Source organism: Acanthaster planci, linkage group LG06, assembly GCF_054643075.1.
Source record: "Acanthaster planci isolate LZ-2023a linkage group LG06, COTS_SCS, whole genome shotgun sequence".
NCBI lineage: Eukaryota > Metazoa > Echinodermata > Asteroidea > Valvatida > Acanthasteridae > Acanthaster > Acanthaster planci.
Genome location: NC_141782.1, coordinates 22,085,596 through 22,102,710, shown reverse-complemented (window position 1 = coordinate 22,102,710; position 17,115 = coordinate 22,085,596). Strand labels below are relative to the sequence as shown.

The window sequence follows — 17,115 nt, the reverse complement described above, 5'->3', positions numbered from 1 at the left end:
CGGAAACTGATCACGTGATATGCTAAAAGTGCGTATCATAGGGTTATGCGCACATGTATCATTCTCGAGTCGCGCGTACTGGCGATGTTGCGGGGCCACAAAAAATGGTGGATAACGGTGATCTTTCCCACAGCTGATGTGTTGTTTCTACTGCGTTGTAATTGTGTGATCTTGGATATGAGGGTGGATAGCCGCGGTGGTACTACGCGCCAATCACTGTAGGAGATTTGCTCTGTGTGGGCTGGGGGACAGTGAAACATTACACACTGTGCACCGCGCTGTTTCGACACGCCATCTAAGTGCGCCCTCTTGTGGTAAAAAGTCTATGAATATTAATGAGCTGAAAGGATCACCTTAAGAAAGAGACTTCAACCCTTTACAACAGCGGCTGGTTTTGAGACTAGCAATACAGTCTGCGTCGCCAGATCTGAAACCCAGTCTCCTTGGTATTTTGTGCTTGACTTTACTGGGCGCGTAATTTTCCATTCTTCCAAGGATGAATCACGAAGTTTCGTTGGGACGTGGAAAACATTTTCCCCGGGAAAATTGTCATAACCGCGCGAATGTCAACCATAGTTTCGCCTGTGGTCATGTGACATGGCGGCAGTGTTGCTGGAATGGCGACGTCAGCTTTGGTTGCTGTTGTTTTTTTAGTGGGCCTGTATCCGGCAAATTTAGCTAGTGGGCAAGGTAAGTTCACACACGTACATACACGTAGCCAAGGAGTACTACTAGTACTAGTAGTACTACTAGTGGACTCCCTGACCATACTACGTTAATTAGTCGTAATAAAATGAAGACAACATCCAACCTGGGCTAGCCTACTTCTAAAGTACATGTATGTATGTTCACCTAAGCCTCGTGCTACTGTGTCAATTAACACATGGAATTGTATGGGGCGGTGCATGACAGGGGTAGCCATAATCCGGTCCTGTCTCCTGCCACTAGGGCTTTGCTCGAAAGAGGCAGTGGTGGAGAGCCATAACCAATGTTCGATACGTGTTGGGTATGCTGTAGTGTACTTGTCATGTTTGTAGTCTGGCATGGAGACGCCGCACCATGTGTTGCCAAATGCATGTAGGCCGTACCGGTAGGCATATGATGTACAGAAACATGATGTAGGCCTAGAGTGCAACATACATGTAAACCATTGAACCGCAACACTCACTTGCAACCTTGAAATTTTAGTCACTCCTAAACTCCTAAACAAGTTGTCAATCAAATAAAAAATAACAAAGTGGCTATCGTTACGACAGCCGTAACGCATCTCCCATTTTCTATTGTTACGGCAACTGCGCAAGTGCAATAACGTGGAACCACTGGTGTTTGAGTTGGAATCTGCGCTTGGACCATTTCATTTTTTCGCCTAAATATCATGTTTTATACCGTAATTGTTTTTATGTTATTTCCTTATTGTGTAGGCCTAAGCAGTAATCATTTTTCTTTATTCATTGGAGGTTTTGGAGGATTTTTTAAAGGGAAATAAAGTCCGAAATCTGTGCTTAAGTTGGCTCGCTTGCGCAGTTGCAGTGTGGTAATGATAGAAAATAGCAGATGCGTTACGGCTGCCGTAAAAACAGCCATGGTGAAAAAATAAAGGTGTAACCAGCATCAATGAAAGATTGTCAAAGGAAGCCAATGGCCTACCCCCAGAACTGTGGGGTCCAACGTTCGCTCCTCTCCCTCTCGTAGGAGAGGAGCAGTCCCCACAGTTCTGGGGGTACTCTTGGCACACCTCCAAGCTAGGATTATCACGCAATAGCGGAGTGTTGTCTTGGTTTATAAATTTGTTATGAGGTCCTTTATATCATGTGTTTCTTACAAAATGGTAGCCCAGGTTGGACGTCGTCTACTGGTACATGGCATTGCGACTAAACATCCAGGGTATAAAATTCCTCCTACGATGCAAATTTTTTGAAATGTTTTTTTCTTACATTTTTTATCCGGCGAAAACAGCTTGTATGTCATTCCCAAGTGCCTTGTATCCTGAATTCCAGAAATGCTGTGTTGAAGTTATAAAATATGCCCGCGGACAACATATTTTGCAGAAAATTTAGGGAAAATCCATGCTTTCCGTTGCAATTTGTGAATGATCTACGTTTGTATATTACTACGCATTTGCTCATTGGTGAATGGCCTCCAAGCCGAGTCCACATTCTGTCAGTTAATTATGTTGTCTAGAGCTACTGTAGGTCTAGTCTTCGCTCTATTGGAAACCTAGCTGTGGCTTCGGAGGCCTGTTTTGAACACAGCCTTATCTGCCCCCACTGCGGTACACATCTGATGTGTCCCAACACTGTCACCTTCCTCGACGTGTGCGTCCATATCTGTGAAACTGACATTTTTAAATATCTGATTTTAATAACAAAATTGGAATTAAATAGACAGGTTAATCTTTCAAAATATTACAAGATGCCAAATTTGATCTCCTCTTCAATATTTGGCTGTGAACCCTAAAAGCAGGAAAGAGCACTGCAGCAGAATGTGACTTGACGCTCATTTCGTCGTGCCAGGTCACATTTCTACAGCCTTATCTGCGACTTCTTCACGCCCATAGCTCTTCCGGCCATGTGTAAGGGGCATTCAGTTACTATGCATTTCGTGCAGATGCAAGTACGTGTATTAGATGAACATATCGTTCACAACAGAAAGTGAAATGTTTTGCCAAATTTCCTGCAAAATAGGTTGTCCACGGCTGGGGCGTATTTAGTAATTTCAACACAGCATTTATGGAATTCAGGATACAAGACACTTGTGAATGACATTTGAGCTGTCTTCACCAGGTAAAAATGTGAGAAAAAAAAGTTGACAAAAATTTTGCATTGTAGGAGGACTTTTATACCCTGGACGTCAGTCGTAGTGTACATAAATGAAGACAACATCCAACCTGGGCGAACGGAATGGATACAGAAAGCAATGTCATGCAGAAAACACCACAGAGAAAACAACTATTTGAAATAATTAGTTTAGGAAAGGGTTGCAATAAGGTGCACAGGTGTTTACATTTTCGTTGTTCTGGGGTCACCGAATTCATGTTTTAAGTAATAAGACCAATGTTTTTTTTCATCGATGTGCAATGATAGACCTAAAATATTTGACGGCCGATGGTACTTGGACATTGCCAAATACATGTACATGTACATCTTTATCTGATTATATTTTTCAGTGACCAGAATTGACCACAAAAAGGCCTCAATTCTGCCATGTTAGGACTCCTTAACTAATCGTAAAGGAGCTATTTTTCCCAAAGCTGTCATCCGAGTCCCTGTTTTTCCCAGTTAGTTTATTTTTCCTGAAACGACTGGATATTATAACAAAAACGGAACTTTCCATTTCTGTAAAATAACAGGACTCTGTAGTCCATATGACTGATCATAAATCGGCCTAATTCCCCCCCCCATATTTATTGCACAACAAAACAAACAAATGCCTTTTGGTGGGTAAGATTTATCTGTTGGCAATTTTATTTTATTACATATTTCATTTAATATATTTGATCTATGAACATGATGAAAATTATTGAACATTATGTATTGTTTCCATAAAAAATAAACTAAAAGCCGAACGTGTTACCAACTGAGGCATATAAAACATTAGTTCAAGGCTGTTCAAAATTTTATCACGTTGTTTGTTATAACAGCAATTTCTCTTTTTTTAAAATTAAATGCATTAAATTCAAAGTTGGAAATTACACCTTTTTTTATCAAGGACTTTGTTTTTGTCAAGAGGGTTAATACTTTAATCAAGGTGGCATGTCATGGCCATCGTACTTTTCAGCCTAAGGCAAAGTGCATCAATATACATTCCCAAATTTCCTGGCATGTCTGAATTGGTGTTATCTTGGCTTGTACAGAGAAAACTAAATGAGGTTGGGCCTGAAGAACCATCATCATGCAAGACTGTAGTTCACTGAAAAGAACAATAACTTTAAAAAATGTTATTATTTGTGTATTTGTTTACCCTCGCTTCAGCAGAAAGTTCTCTTGAGTACGTCACTATACCTTCCTCGTGGATATATTTGCAGTGGAGTACGGACATTAGTAATGGTACACGTGATTAAACCAAAAGTACAAGAATTGTAATTGAGCCATTTTATGCAACATAGTCATTAGAGGTATATCGGTCATTGACATTAATGTTGCATAAACTGATTTTATTGACACCATTAACTCCTACCAAATTTTACACTATTCAAATATCAACTGGACTTTTGGTAACGCAATAAATTGCTGTGACGGAGTAAAATCACAGCGAATCTGATTTTTAAGTTCTTGAATCTGGCTTTAAAAACCTTTCTAAGCTAATGACCATTACGAAGAAAAGTTTTGTTCAACGCGGGCTTCATAATCATGTGTTTCACATTCTTGTGAAAATTGCAAGGATGTATTGGTTTGTTTTACAGGAAGAGAGGAAATAAACAAATTCAATGCTCCAAAAAGGCTGCTGCATTTGATTGCACAAGTTCATTGAAAAATTTACAAAACAATTCCATCAGACATCTCGTTTCCATCACAAAACTCTTTGACGTTCAGTGTACGACCCTGAGCAATAAGCAAAACTAAAGTTGAGGAAGGAAACATCCATGTGTAAACTATACCTCTTTGATGTTCGCAATGCACTACGAGTTGGATGACAAACAAGCCTTTTATGCACAAGCCAATGGGAGAAGTGCACCTGCAAAATGTTAATCTGCTTCCAATCCATTACTCATATTCCAATTCAAGCCATCCTCTTCTCAAAGAGTGCATTCTAAGCCCCTATAGATTTGGGATGAAGATATTCAAAAATTTCAAAGTTTAAAGCATGGCAGAAAAGAAAAACTGTTATCCTGTCCTTGTAAAAAACTAAGATTTTTCATGACTGAGTGTATGCATGGAATGGATGCTCAGGAGACCCGGAAGTGATCATGTGACAAGGCTGTTTTGTTCTTTAAGCATGATTGAGTGGAGTTGGAGGTAAAGGTTGACAAAATATCCTATCAGTAGAAGTATAGGCCTATACATGTATTTATGCAGAAGTAAGTATACGGATGAGAAAATGTTACCATTACATCTAGGGCCCCAAGGGAGAAGTGATTGCAACCAACAGGTTTTTGCTGAGGTTTTACAGTTTCCTTATTTTAAAACAAGTTGTTCTTTGCTGTCACTCTAGCCTCAAACACCATACGTCTCGTGGATGGTAGTAATGACCTCAAAGGCCGAGTGGAGGTGTTAGTAGGCGGCGTTTGGGGGACAGTCTGTGATGATGACTGGGATCTTAATGATGCTCGTGTTGTGTGTCATCAGTTGGGCTATTCAAGAGCTCTCTCAGCACCTGGGTCTGCGCAGTTTGGCCGTGGAACCATCCCAATCGTTCTAGATCATGTAAATTGCAAAGGATCAGAAAAGCAGTTGCAAGATTGTCCTGCAAGTAGGGGTAACAACTGTAACCATGGTGAAGATGCTGGGGTCGTTTGTGCAAGTGCATGTAAGTGAAACAGAATGTTGTAAACTGTAATGTAATGATGTGTTTAGTTGTTACGTGCAGGTATCCTAAAAAATACATGCTCTCAAAGGGACTTCATCATTATTGGTGTGTATTGTTGTCACTTTGTCTGGGCTCTTAATTAGTGAATTTTTTTTTCAATCACAACTTTCTTCATTTCATGTTTAGCTACATTTTGCTCTTTGTTTACACATAGCTGCTGGTGATATTCGTCTCATTGGCGGTAGCAGTGCTCTAGAGGGCCGAGTAGAGGTCTTTGTAAATGGTGCTTGGGGAACTGTCTGTGATGATGGTTGGGATCTAACTGACGCTTCAGTGGCATGTCGTCAGTTGGGTTATAATCATGCCCTATCAGCTCTTGGTTCAGCCCATTTTGGCCAAGGAACAGGTGCTATTGTTTTGGATGGTGTTGAATGCACAGGACGGGAGAGCAGGTTGCAAGACTGTACATCAGCATCCTACCACAACTGTGACCATGGGGAAGATGCTGGCATCGTCTGTTCAGGTAGGGGTCATTTCATCTTTCTTTTATTGTTCATGTTATTCATTTCACCAAGATGTGTGTCTTGTAGGCAGACCCTTGTAAAAGCTCTCCTCATTTCTTGTGTTGTGCTGGACCATGATAGCAGATCCCTTACTCGAGGCTACTGACAATTTTCTAAACAATTATACCTCACTAGACTTCTCTGGAACAGGTTTGACGTTTAGATGCAGTGTTTGATTTCATATGAGAATGTTTCTTGCAACAGAAACACTCTCTTGTCCTATTTCTTAGAATTAATTATGGCAGAGGGTGAAATTACGAGTAGTGAATGTTTTTGACAGTAGATGTAGATTTTTATTTCATCCTTTGCTGTACTGTTCATAATTTAATGCCAAAAAGGTCTGTAGGGTTAATTTTCTCAGATTCACTTTTTTGGCAACTTTTACAACTTCACGTATTTGACATACCTTTATGGATACTTTTTATGTTAGGAGCACTCTCGTAAGCATGTAAAATTGTCACTGCATTTCCAGGCAATTATAAAGACACTGTCTCCATTAAAAACTTGAAAGACACAGGGGTCTGCCTGTTCAAATGGTAAAACCCTAAATTTGCCCATTGAAAAACATCTGTAAAATAAGGATTTGTCCTTAACAGACTGCCATATTCCTACTCAACGGTGAATCACAAATGAAAAGAAAATCACGACAGCAACCATCCAAAATTCATCAATTTTTTGTTTGTTTGGAAAGTGCTTTAACACTGGTTTCTACCCAGAATGACATCACCATTGTGCTCATGAATGTGTAAATTGCATGAGCATTAAGACCCCAAAACCTTCCCCTAACCCACGAAGGTGCTTTTTTAAGGAAATATTACATGCCTTTATAGACTCTCCTTCCACCACCTGTATATATGGTATGTACCCCTCCGCCTTCCACCCTAACCCCCTCCCAGATATGTCTGTGCATTCCCTGTTTGATGACCTCATGATGAAAGGTACTGTACAGTACTTTATTTCAGTGATTTTTGATGTATAAATGATGGTCTTTCTTGGTATTAAAAATGAAGAACTACATTAATTTCATGGCAGTGTATTAATTTAGCACTCTTTGTATTTAATCATTGTTTGAGGACCCCCTTCCTCAGGTGTCTAGCCCTCCCCCTTCTAAGTATATACATGAATGTACTTTCTGGATACCCCTGCCTCTTTAAAAAGTGTATTGATCCCGATTATAGCACTACACATACATGTATTGATAAATTAGTTAATGCATGCAGAATTACAGACATACCGGTATATATTGTCTATGATAATGGTATTTAAGTTTCAAAATTAGTTTTTTATAAAGGGACAGATAGTTGAAAATCCCTGTCAGAATGACAAACCTTCATGCTAGAGTCAAAAAAGCTACTGCCAACTTTGTCTTGGCAACCGGAATAGAAAGTATTTGCTTCCATTTCTGTTTTTACATGTACAGTGCTTTCATTCTTTTGCTATTCTAATGCCAGTGGGGTCCGTTTGCTTGCCATCCAAACTCCTGGTGCTTTGGGAATATGTTTACAAGACAATGCCTCAGTTCACTTGCTGTTCTAATGCCAGTGGGGATGACTGGCTTCTCATCCATACTCCTGGTGCTTTTGGAATGTGGTTCATGCTTATTCCCTTGCCACATGTCTGTTTTATTCAGATGGATTTACGGTAGTATGCCTGGTGTAAGGCTTGCATGAAATTGTGGACAATTGTGGAAGATGTTTTTTTTGCTATTGCAATGTCAGTGAAGATGCCGGTGTCATTTGTCTTACATCAACAGGTACATGTAGGCCAATCAAGTGTTTGGAAGAGTTGGGTTGTCATATTGTTGAATTTTGTTGAGATTTTTCTCTTATTTAATTCTAGAACAAAATGAGATTCAACTGGTTGGTGGTAGCAGTGCTCTAGAGGGACGAGTAGAGGTGAAGTTTGGAAATCTTTGGGGTACTATCTGTGATGATGACTGGGATTTAGCTGATGCTACCGTGGTTTGTCGTCAGCTGGGTTATGGAGAGGCTCTCTCAGCTCCTGGTGGTGCAACATTTGGTGAAGGAACTGGTTCCATAGCCATGAATGAAGTGGATTGTAAAGGAACAGAAGACAGTGTAAAGGATTGTGGATATACGAGTAGTGTTCAGCAAAACTGCTACCATTCTGAAGATGCTGGTGTTTCCTGCAGCGGAATGCGATCAGGTAACAAATCATTTTTGAAAGGGCAATCTTGTCATTTTCTATCACAAAACACAGAAAATGAAGCGTCCAGAAATAGCTGGCTCACAAACTATCAATCGTGAGCATATATTTTGGAAAACGCTAATGTTCCTTTGCTTCTTGCCTTCATCAAATGCAAAACTTTCTTTGACAATGGTATTTCTTGAAATACGGTAGAGGTACTAAAACACAGTGGAATTTTCCGGTCAGGCCACATTTATTTTTAGTTCATGAATTTGATGTCCAGTGTGATATGTTTGTGTTTGTCAACAGCGTATCAATTTGGTCAAGTCCGTTTGGTAGATGGGAGCTCAGAATATGAGGGCTATGTGGAGGTTTATTACAACCAGCAGTGGGGTACTGTCTGCAATGATGGATGGGATCAAGACGATGCAGATGTCGTGTGTGAAGAGCTAGGATTTGATTTTGCCATCTCAACATCCAAAGGTTTGAGATTTTCAAATTTGCAGCTACCTTAAATTGTAGATTAACTGGAATGCAAAAAAAACTTGGGCATTGCTTAGCCTTGCATGTGCATGTGACCCCAAATTCTTGATGGTAAAGTTTTCGTTGAGGAAATTTCTTGATAAAGTTGCCTTCCCGTGAGAGAAAAGAATTTGTGAAATTTTCTAGTGTCATTGCTTAAAGATTGCTTTGGACATGCAGCGTGGGTGCACTGGTTCCAAACAGGATGCATTGGTAACCATTCTAATGCAGGAGCACTAGACGCAATACATGTACATGTATGTAGACAGTGTATGTCCGAAATGAGCAAAGAAATGTACATTTCTTTTTGACTTGTCTTGTGTTGAGATATAATTTGAATTCTTTTTCCTTTTTTCTTTAGATTCTGATTATGACAGGTCTGCTTCCGGACCCATCTGGCTTTCCTATGTGCACTGTGAGGGGACTGAAAACAGACTAGCTGATTGTTCGCATGGGAAGTGGGATGATAACTATTGCTCACATGCCAAAGATGTGAGGGTGAAATGTAATGGTGCTCCAAAACCATGTAAGAACAAAATTAAGGCATTAAATGACCTGAAAATTTGCAGTCACAAGGAGAAGATCCCTTGAATCATTTGAGACACCTGTGTTTGTTCACATATATGTACGTGTATCTATGTTTTTAAGTTTGGCGTACAAAGATTTTTTTGATGATTCTATGTCTTCAGAAATGCAGAAAATGTTCCTGGTTTTAACACTCTTTTTTCAGAATGGAACACTCTAGGTTAATTCTCGGTTAATTCTCACATTACAGGTTCTAAATAGATTTTGTTAGACTTGACTCTTGAAACTGTTGGCAGAATTGTTATTGTCTGTAGCTGTGGAAGCCTTACTTCTGAATTCAGGTTTTTCCTCTACTTCTTAGAAGGTGGGCTGGAAAAAAACGAGAAAACTCACTGTAGAGAATGCTTCATTGCTTTTTCATGAAAGGCTTTTAATATGAGAAGAAAATCTGCAAACTGCACAGTGATAGCCTACACAGAGACACCAAGGTCCTCAGCTGTCAGGAAATGGCATAGATTTGGAAAACACTCAAAAGGTGCACCTGAAAAATGCAAATACTAGACATGATGTGAAATGACATGAACGCAGTGCTGCAAGGGGATACCCTATACGCTCTTTGTACACTGCCGCTATAGGCATGTAGAGCCTCGAACTGGTAGCTTTTATGATCAGGTCAGAATCACTTTGTCCAATCACATAAGAACTAACGCAGCATGCGCATAATAACACGAGCAACATACACAGGAATCACGTTTTATTTATTGTAAAGTTGCCAGATTGAAGCTCTGCATGCCTATGGCGGCATCTTGTAAAGAGCGAACTACATCTCAACCTTTCTTATCTGCAAAGAAGAAGAATTGGTCTGGAAAATCACATGGTCCTCTAATCACAAGGCATTCTTAGCAACGTATATTTGTCTTTTACCTCTGGCAGTGTCTACAGGGGCTATAATTGCATTGTCATGCGGAGCAGTTGCAGGTTTAATTCTTCTCTGCACCTGTTACACATGTTGCCATGCATCAAAAAACACCACTACTGCAACTCCAGCGGTAAGAGTTATATGTGGACTTCATGTGTGTCAGTGAGAGGGAGTGGATGATGGATGACAGACAAGGGTTTGGAAGAGGGGCTGAAATCATGTGACACTTTCATCGGTGTCCTCCAGCCACCACCTCCCGCATACAGTTAGGGTTCACAGGATCCCTGTAGTTTTTGCTGATGCTGTGGATTTCCCTGGTATTATTGTCATGTATCATACACCATGGTACTACGTGTAAATGATATGAATCTTATATAGGGCATCTGAATTGAAAGTGAAGTTGGCTCCTTAAATCATCACTAAAACTTGAGTGAGATATCTCCTGTTCCTTTCCTCCTTGGATTGACGCTAATAGGTTTGTGTGCATTCCTCAAGAAAATGGAACAACCAAACAAATGTATTTATTCTGCCAGTTCTTTTCCTTTGGTTTCAGAATGAGAGCAATAGTTTTGATTTTTCATTCCAATCATTTTCATTCTCAGAGTTTCCTTAAATATATATAATAACCTTTACTACAGTTATTTAAAAATAGATTGAAATTTGATTTGTCCAAAATTACATCATCGTAAAACAGTTGAAGTGATTTCTATCTTGAGGAAAATCAGTCCTGATACTCATGAGATCTGGAAGTGCCTAACACTGTATAACTAACCCTTTTCCCAGGTCTCATTTTAAAGTGAACATACCATGCAAATTCAGCTCAACTTGTTGTCATACACATCACTATTTCTTATAATATGACCAAGATTTAAATACTTCTTTTATTGGAAGTAACAAGAAGTTGAAGGAAGTAGTTTTTTTTCATTCTTTGAAGATCCTTTCATCAAATCTTTTTAGAGTATGCCACATGTAGGTTTCTTCTATCACGCAAGGCACTCCGTGCCAAAAGAGCATAAAAAAAAGTAAACATTGTCCTCAAATTACCCACCAACAAAGTTTTAAGAGATTAGCCATTTGTATTGTCCAGACAATCTGTTAAGTTTTCCTCCCTTTTACTGCATGACAGGAAGTAGAAATCCGTAGTGACATCACAAGGAAGCTTGTCTGTATCTCTTAAAGTCATGAAAATCTTACATAAAACTTGCCAACACCACTCGTTCAGGAAGCTTAAAGAGTTACCTAAAAGTGGATCAAACCGGGCAGCAGAGCTTCCATCTTTTAAAGTAAAGAAATACAGAAGTAACTTCACTGATTCTCATGTACCTGTATTTGGTGTGGTACTTGATAGGTGCAGAGGGGCGCTCTAACTTTGCAAAATATGAATATCTATGACATCACATATCTGTTCACTGACAGATGGTGGCTGTTGTGAATTAAGAATTTCTATGAGCATCAGAACAGAAGTTACTTTAAGTGATGTCAGCTTCTTTCTGGAGAATTTTCTCTTAAATCCTGGATTATGAACCCAGGGTATATTTTTTTTCCATAAAATCGTAACGATTTACGTTTTACTGAAGAGAGCCAAAACAAATTTGGTACAATTGTTTGTGACAGGCCTCAAGGACTACGTATTCTCAGGTCGCAGCCAATGAAGCCAACACAGCCACTCCTGTCATCCACTATCATCCTGCTCAACAGTCTGTTAGTGTAGCGCCCTCTATGCCAGCACAACCATCAGCCCCTACATTGCAAGCTAATGAGGCTCCACCCCCCTCCTATCAGACAGTCGTAGCTCAGCCCACAATGTTCCCAGTGGTACCCACCACTGGCCAGGACTATGAGACAATACAGCAAGCAGGTCCTAACGACCCCGCCTACTCACCTGCAACACCTCCACCCGCGTACAACCCTGAACCATCCAACTTGGGAACCAATGAACCCAGAACTGCATTTCAGACCCATATGATGTCTAATCCAACATAAGAATTGCTCTGATGAATATCCTTTGACCTTAGCCTTTGACCTATCAGGTCACAGCCTACGTGGTTTTGTGACAGAAAAGGATGCAACATCAACTCAAGGAGATGCCGGATTGTGCAACAATAAAATTGCTCGGTAAAGATAACGGCAGAAAAATGCCCAAAAGGAATAAGAAAGAAGTCATTATTTTTTTCAACTTGGGCTTGTTGTTAATGTGAATTAGAACATCATAAAAAATGGGATTAACTGATTAATTTACTTTACACTTTGGTGCAGTTGGGTTTTGGGTTTTAAAATTAACATCATTTGGGCTTACAGGAATTGGAAAGTGCACTTTTAAATATTCAAATACCTGTGCATTCTTAGATGGTTGAGGGCCTCGTTGGTGTGATGTTACTTACAAAGACGCTGTTCAGTTTGCCTCATTTCACACCAGATAGCATGCCAACAGGCAAGGATTTACTGTGTCATAAATGTAAGGGGCATTTAATCATTTTGGCTAATCTTGTCTGTAGTGTTAAGTACCATCTGTACTCATCCCCACCCTCAAGGGGCGTGGAAAATATCGCTGCGAGGCAACCATGCAGTAGACAACGCTACACAAATTTTGAACCGGTGACTACCAAGTGTCAGCATTTGTTGTAGAGCCAAACTTTAGAGAGAACTGTGGTTGTGGTGTCTTATTCCAGGCCAAAAGTAATGCTGCACTTCTGATAAATGCATTGGCAAGTGGTTCAAACATTCCATGAGAAAATATGAAAGAAGGGTTGCTCATTGTTTCATTGCCGTAGACATGATGCCATATACATGTGCTGTATCTAGGACAGGAAAGTATGAAAAATTACAGCAGCTCTGTGCAATGAGCCCTCCCCCCATAGCATCACAGTTTGGATAATATGGAAAATGACAGCGTAAAACCAAAAAGGCAGCAAAACAGCCCCCTAAAAAATACCTTGGATGCACTCTCTAACATATCTAAAGGAATCCTATTAATTGCAATCAGAAGAGGATAGATGTCAGAGAGTAATGCAAATATCATTCATAAATGCCTAAAGCAGGTGGATCACTCTGATTAAGTCTGCAGTACAGTGGCTAGTACACACCGTGACATGAGATTTCATGTCACGGGGGGATGATTTCAGCTTGGCATGGAGTCAGTGACTTAAAAGGGGGGAAGATGATTATACTGACCGGCATTCCCCTACCGGTAGGTCAAAAAGAGGGAAGGGGAATGTAGCTTCTCATCCCCACGTCTGGATCTCCGCCCGTGAGCATTATGACACTCATGACAGACAGGGGCAGAGGGGTGTTTTACAAAAACATGCAGGAAAATTAAAATTGTACAATTTATGGTTGGACCGGAATGGTATTTTAAAATTGAATAAAAAGTGTGCTAGAAGAGTATTAACCAACTTTGAAGGGTTAGTTACTGACTCCATCTTTCACTTACTACCCTTTCAGCAACCAGAGAAGATGGTAAACGGGACATTCAAACAATTTAACACACTGTAATTCTTATAGAACAGTACTTGACACCTTACAGTCCCGTACAAATCTGTGAGGTCTTTATTCATGCATGATAAGCCACAGGACAACAGGAAGTGTTGAGTGCCAGTGCATTCATTGCAGTTTAGAAGAAACGTGTTCTCCGAGTCCTCATCGAGAGTTTTGGGAGTTTGCTTTCCTTTAGTTTCAGAATGTATTCTTAATTTTCAGGTGCTGCCGGATTTTTTGCCAATACAATATTTTCACAGGGCAGAGATTAACAAATCAACACGTGGAAGATGTAGTATGGTAGAATATTGATATTCTTGAAACACTAGATTTGCAGGTGTAATAGATATAAATTAATGAGGATTTATGCAGAAGGTTTGCATAAACAAAAGCATGTACACTCATGTAATAGATTTTCGATGTTCTTAGGGTAAGAAACTGCAGATTTTAATATGAACTGCATTTTTGTGTGAAGTATAATTTGTTTGCATGTATAGTACTTTCTGTAGCAGCGCTGAAGAGTCTTTTAACATCAAATTAATTGCCATTTTCAAATAAAGTATCAGTTGTAAATTGTTATTTTACCTTTTTATCCATGTCACTTGAGCCATTTAATAGCCAGGTTGTTGAGAAAAAGGATTAGTTTTCTGCAACTTTGATTTGAATGATTTATTTGTTGTAATTTCAGAAAATCCTGGATGGGGAACTTTGTAAATATTTTAATTTCATGTTTTATGTCAGGGCCAGATTAACCAGTAATTACTCTGGGCATTGTGCCTACAGCCCACAGAACTTCAAAGGTCAGTGAATGTGCCTCAAAGTTGATGACAGAAAAGTTAGTTTCATATTGGACATTCCCATTAGTTTGTACAGCGAATATCTGATTTTTCTCGACATTTGACATTCCCATAGGTTTGTACAGCAAATGTTTATGTTCTGGAGATTAGACTTATACATTATGTTGGTCCGTGAACTGCCATTTAGACATTCCCTGTACAAACCTATGGGAATGTCCAATGCCAAGGAAAATCAGACACTCCCTGTACAAACCTATGGAAATGTCCAGTGCCAGGGAAAATCAGACATTCCCTGTACAAACCTATGGGAATGTCCAATGCCAAGGAAAATCAGACACTCCCTGTACAAACCTATGGAAATGTCCAGTGCCAGGGAAAATCAGACATTCCCTGTACAAACCTATGGAAATGTCCAATGCCAAGGAAAATCAGACATTCCCTGTACAAACCTATGGAAATGTCCAATGCCAGGGAAAATCAGACATTCCCTGTACAAACCTATGGGAATGTCCAATGCCAAGGAAAATCAGACATTCCCTGTACAAACCTATGGGTATGTCCAATGCCAAGGAAAATCAGACATTCCCTGTACAAACCTATGGGAATGTCCAATGCCAAGGAAAATCAGACATTCCCTGTACAAACCTATGGGTATGTCCAATGCCAAGGAAAATCAGACATTCCCTGTACAAACCTATGGGAATGTCCAATGCCAAGGAAAATCAGACATTCCTTGTACAAACCTATGGAAATGTAACCATGTAATGTGGGACTCATTTCTATAGCAGATTAAAAAGGTTTTTTCTAAGTTTTAGCATCTTTCTCTGATCTTTTAGGGGAAGACGGGAATCACTGCCAACACTGTGAAGGTAGTGAGAGTTAGACAAGAGATAGAAGGGCCTACAGAACACTTATCCAGCTGTCTGAAATGCGTACATTTTGTCTTCTGTTGTGAAATTATTCCCTAATTGTTGTGATATATGTGGCCAAAAAAACAGTTTGTGTAAGTCCCATCATTAGTTTAAAATCCCTCAGGCATCATTATAGAAGGATTTTAAAAGTAGTGTTTTCACATATTTTACACATTGTAGAATAGAACATTTTTCATCCATTTTGAATGGCAAGTAAATGCTGGTTTTGAAGTACAGATGTAATTGCTAACATGTGATTGTAGAGGTGTGTATTACAAATTGTTCTTGACTTTAAAGAAACATGCATCATTTGAAGCAACCTCAGGACATGTTCAATTAACCAGACTATGTAAGTCATATCAGTTTTTGGACAGACATATTTGATACAATCCCTCTGGCATTATTGTAGGTAGGGTTTTGACTTGAGAGTTTAAACATATTTATACGTTGTAGAATAGAAGACTTTTCATCCATGTTTGATGGCAGGTACATGCTGGCTTTAAAAGTAATTATTAGCATGTGATGATAGGAGTAAAGAATTATTGATTGCTTTCTAGATTTTCAAGAAACAGTATCAGTAGAGAAAGACTTACATATCAGCCATGTACGAATTACTTGGCTGCGAGTTGACTATACACATGATTACACATGACTCATTGCCAATGACTATAGCCACTGCCATTGACTCATGCACAATTTCAAGCCGCAGCCAAGTCCTTTGGACAAAGAGCTACTTACCCGTTCAGTGAAAGGTATATTTTTCTCTCAGCAATCAGAACACTTGAACTGAGAATGAAATCCTTATGGAACGCTTTACTTCTTTCAATCATGGACACTTCTGTGACTTAATTAAAAAGTTCAGATTTGTGGGATTTTTTCATTAAAAAGGTTTAAGCCCTAAGAACTTTGCCTTTATAGTCATCACTTTTAAAAATAATTCATATCTGAATGCTAAAAAGGCTAACCAACCAATTAATGCGTGTACCAGGCCGAAGGTCAGAAGGATATGGATCACCTTGGACGGCTTTTGTGGGGAAGATTTGATTGAAAATAGCACAGGGGTTTTGCCTTACAGTTCTGGAAGAACTCCCATGTGTGCCCCCCTCAGTCCAGACAAGGAAGAAATCTATCGTGACAGTCCACCTTGGTCAGATCACCTTATCCTCAATATAAACAAGGTATAAATCAGATACTACTCAAGGCTCTGAGTGGCTACATTATGAACAAGGAATAGTTCAGATACTAATCAGGGGTAGGATTGGCTACAAAAAAACTGAAATTGGCGACCAGAAACTGAAATTTACAAGTTCCATTTTTTTGAGGGGAGGTGTACAAACAAGGTGGAATTTGGGTACAAATTTGAGCCAAAAAAGCTCAAATCTGCTAAAAAAAACTGAATTGACTAATGTGCCTCGGCCCCTCCAGAGAATAAGGGCCCTGTATAGTACACATAGGGCCGGGTCTACTGACGAACAGTGGCACTGGGTCTGAGGCTGGGTTTGAATTTAAGGCGTTTGATTTCCGTGTGGGCAAGGGTTTTGTTCAGACCGGATGCTGGACACCAGGTGGACTTTGTGGGCTCAAGCTTAGCAATGACCTTAGACAAGTCTTCGTTCTGAAGGGTGCACCCTGGTAATTAGGCCAGAAATATGTCCGCCGAGCTCATTAATAAAAGTTATACACTCAAAATATTCTATATTAGAGTGTCCTGAGAGACATGGAACTGAGGAATTCAAGAAATATGAGACTGGACCTCTGGGCCGGACTCAGGGCTTCCAATTCTGAGCAAT

General features: G+C 39.7%; 1 protein-coding gene across 1 annotated transcript; it reads left to right on the top strand.

The window, feature by feature from the left end:
• The first annotated feature begins 453 nt into the window (after window positions 1–453).
• Window positions 454–16,229, top strand: LOC110980065 (scavenger receptor cysteine-rich domain-containing group B protein-like). Its single transcript, XM_022236377.2, has 8 exons — window positions 454–690; window positions 5,152–5,466; window positions 5,681–5,989; window positions 7,869–8,195; window positions 8,487–8,660; window positions 9,061–9,225; window positions 10,158–10,273; window positions 11,758–16,229. The coding sequence occupies exons 1-8, from the start codon at window positions 618–620 to the stop codon at window positions 12,124–12,126; spliced, it is 1,848 nt and encodes a 615-aa protein (XP_022092069.2). The 5' UTR covers window positions 454–617; the 3' UTR covers window positions 12,127–16,229.
• Window positions 16,230–17,115: the final 886 nt, after the last annotated feature.

What these genes read in the sequence shown, in the direction of transcription:
- LOC110980065 (XM_022236377.2), top strand. Translation starts at nt 618, where the DNA reads ATGGCGACGTCAGCTTTGGTTGCTGTTGTTTTTTTAGTGGGCCTGTAT. An exon ending in TGCTGGCATCGTCTGTTCAG is followed by an intron (nt 5,990 to 7,868) that starts GTAGGGGTCATT and finishes ATTTAATTCTAG; the next exon opens with AACAAAATGAGATTCAACTG. An exon ending in TAATGGTGCTCCAAAACCAT is followed by an intron (nt 9,226 to 10,157) that starts GTAAGAACAAAA and finishes TACCTCTGGCAG; the next exon opens with TGTCTACAGGGGCTATAATT.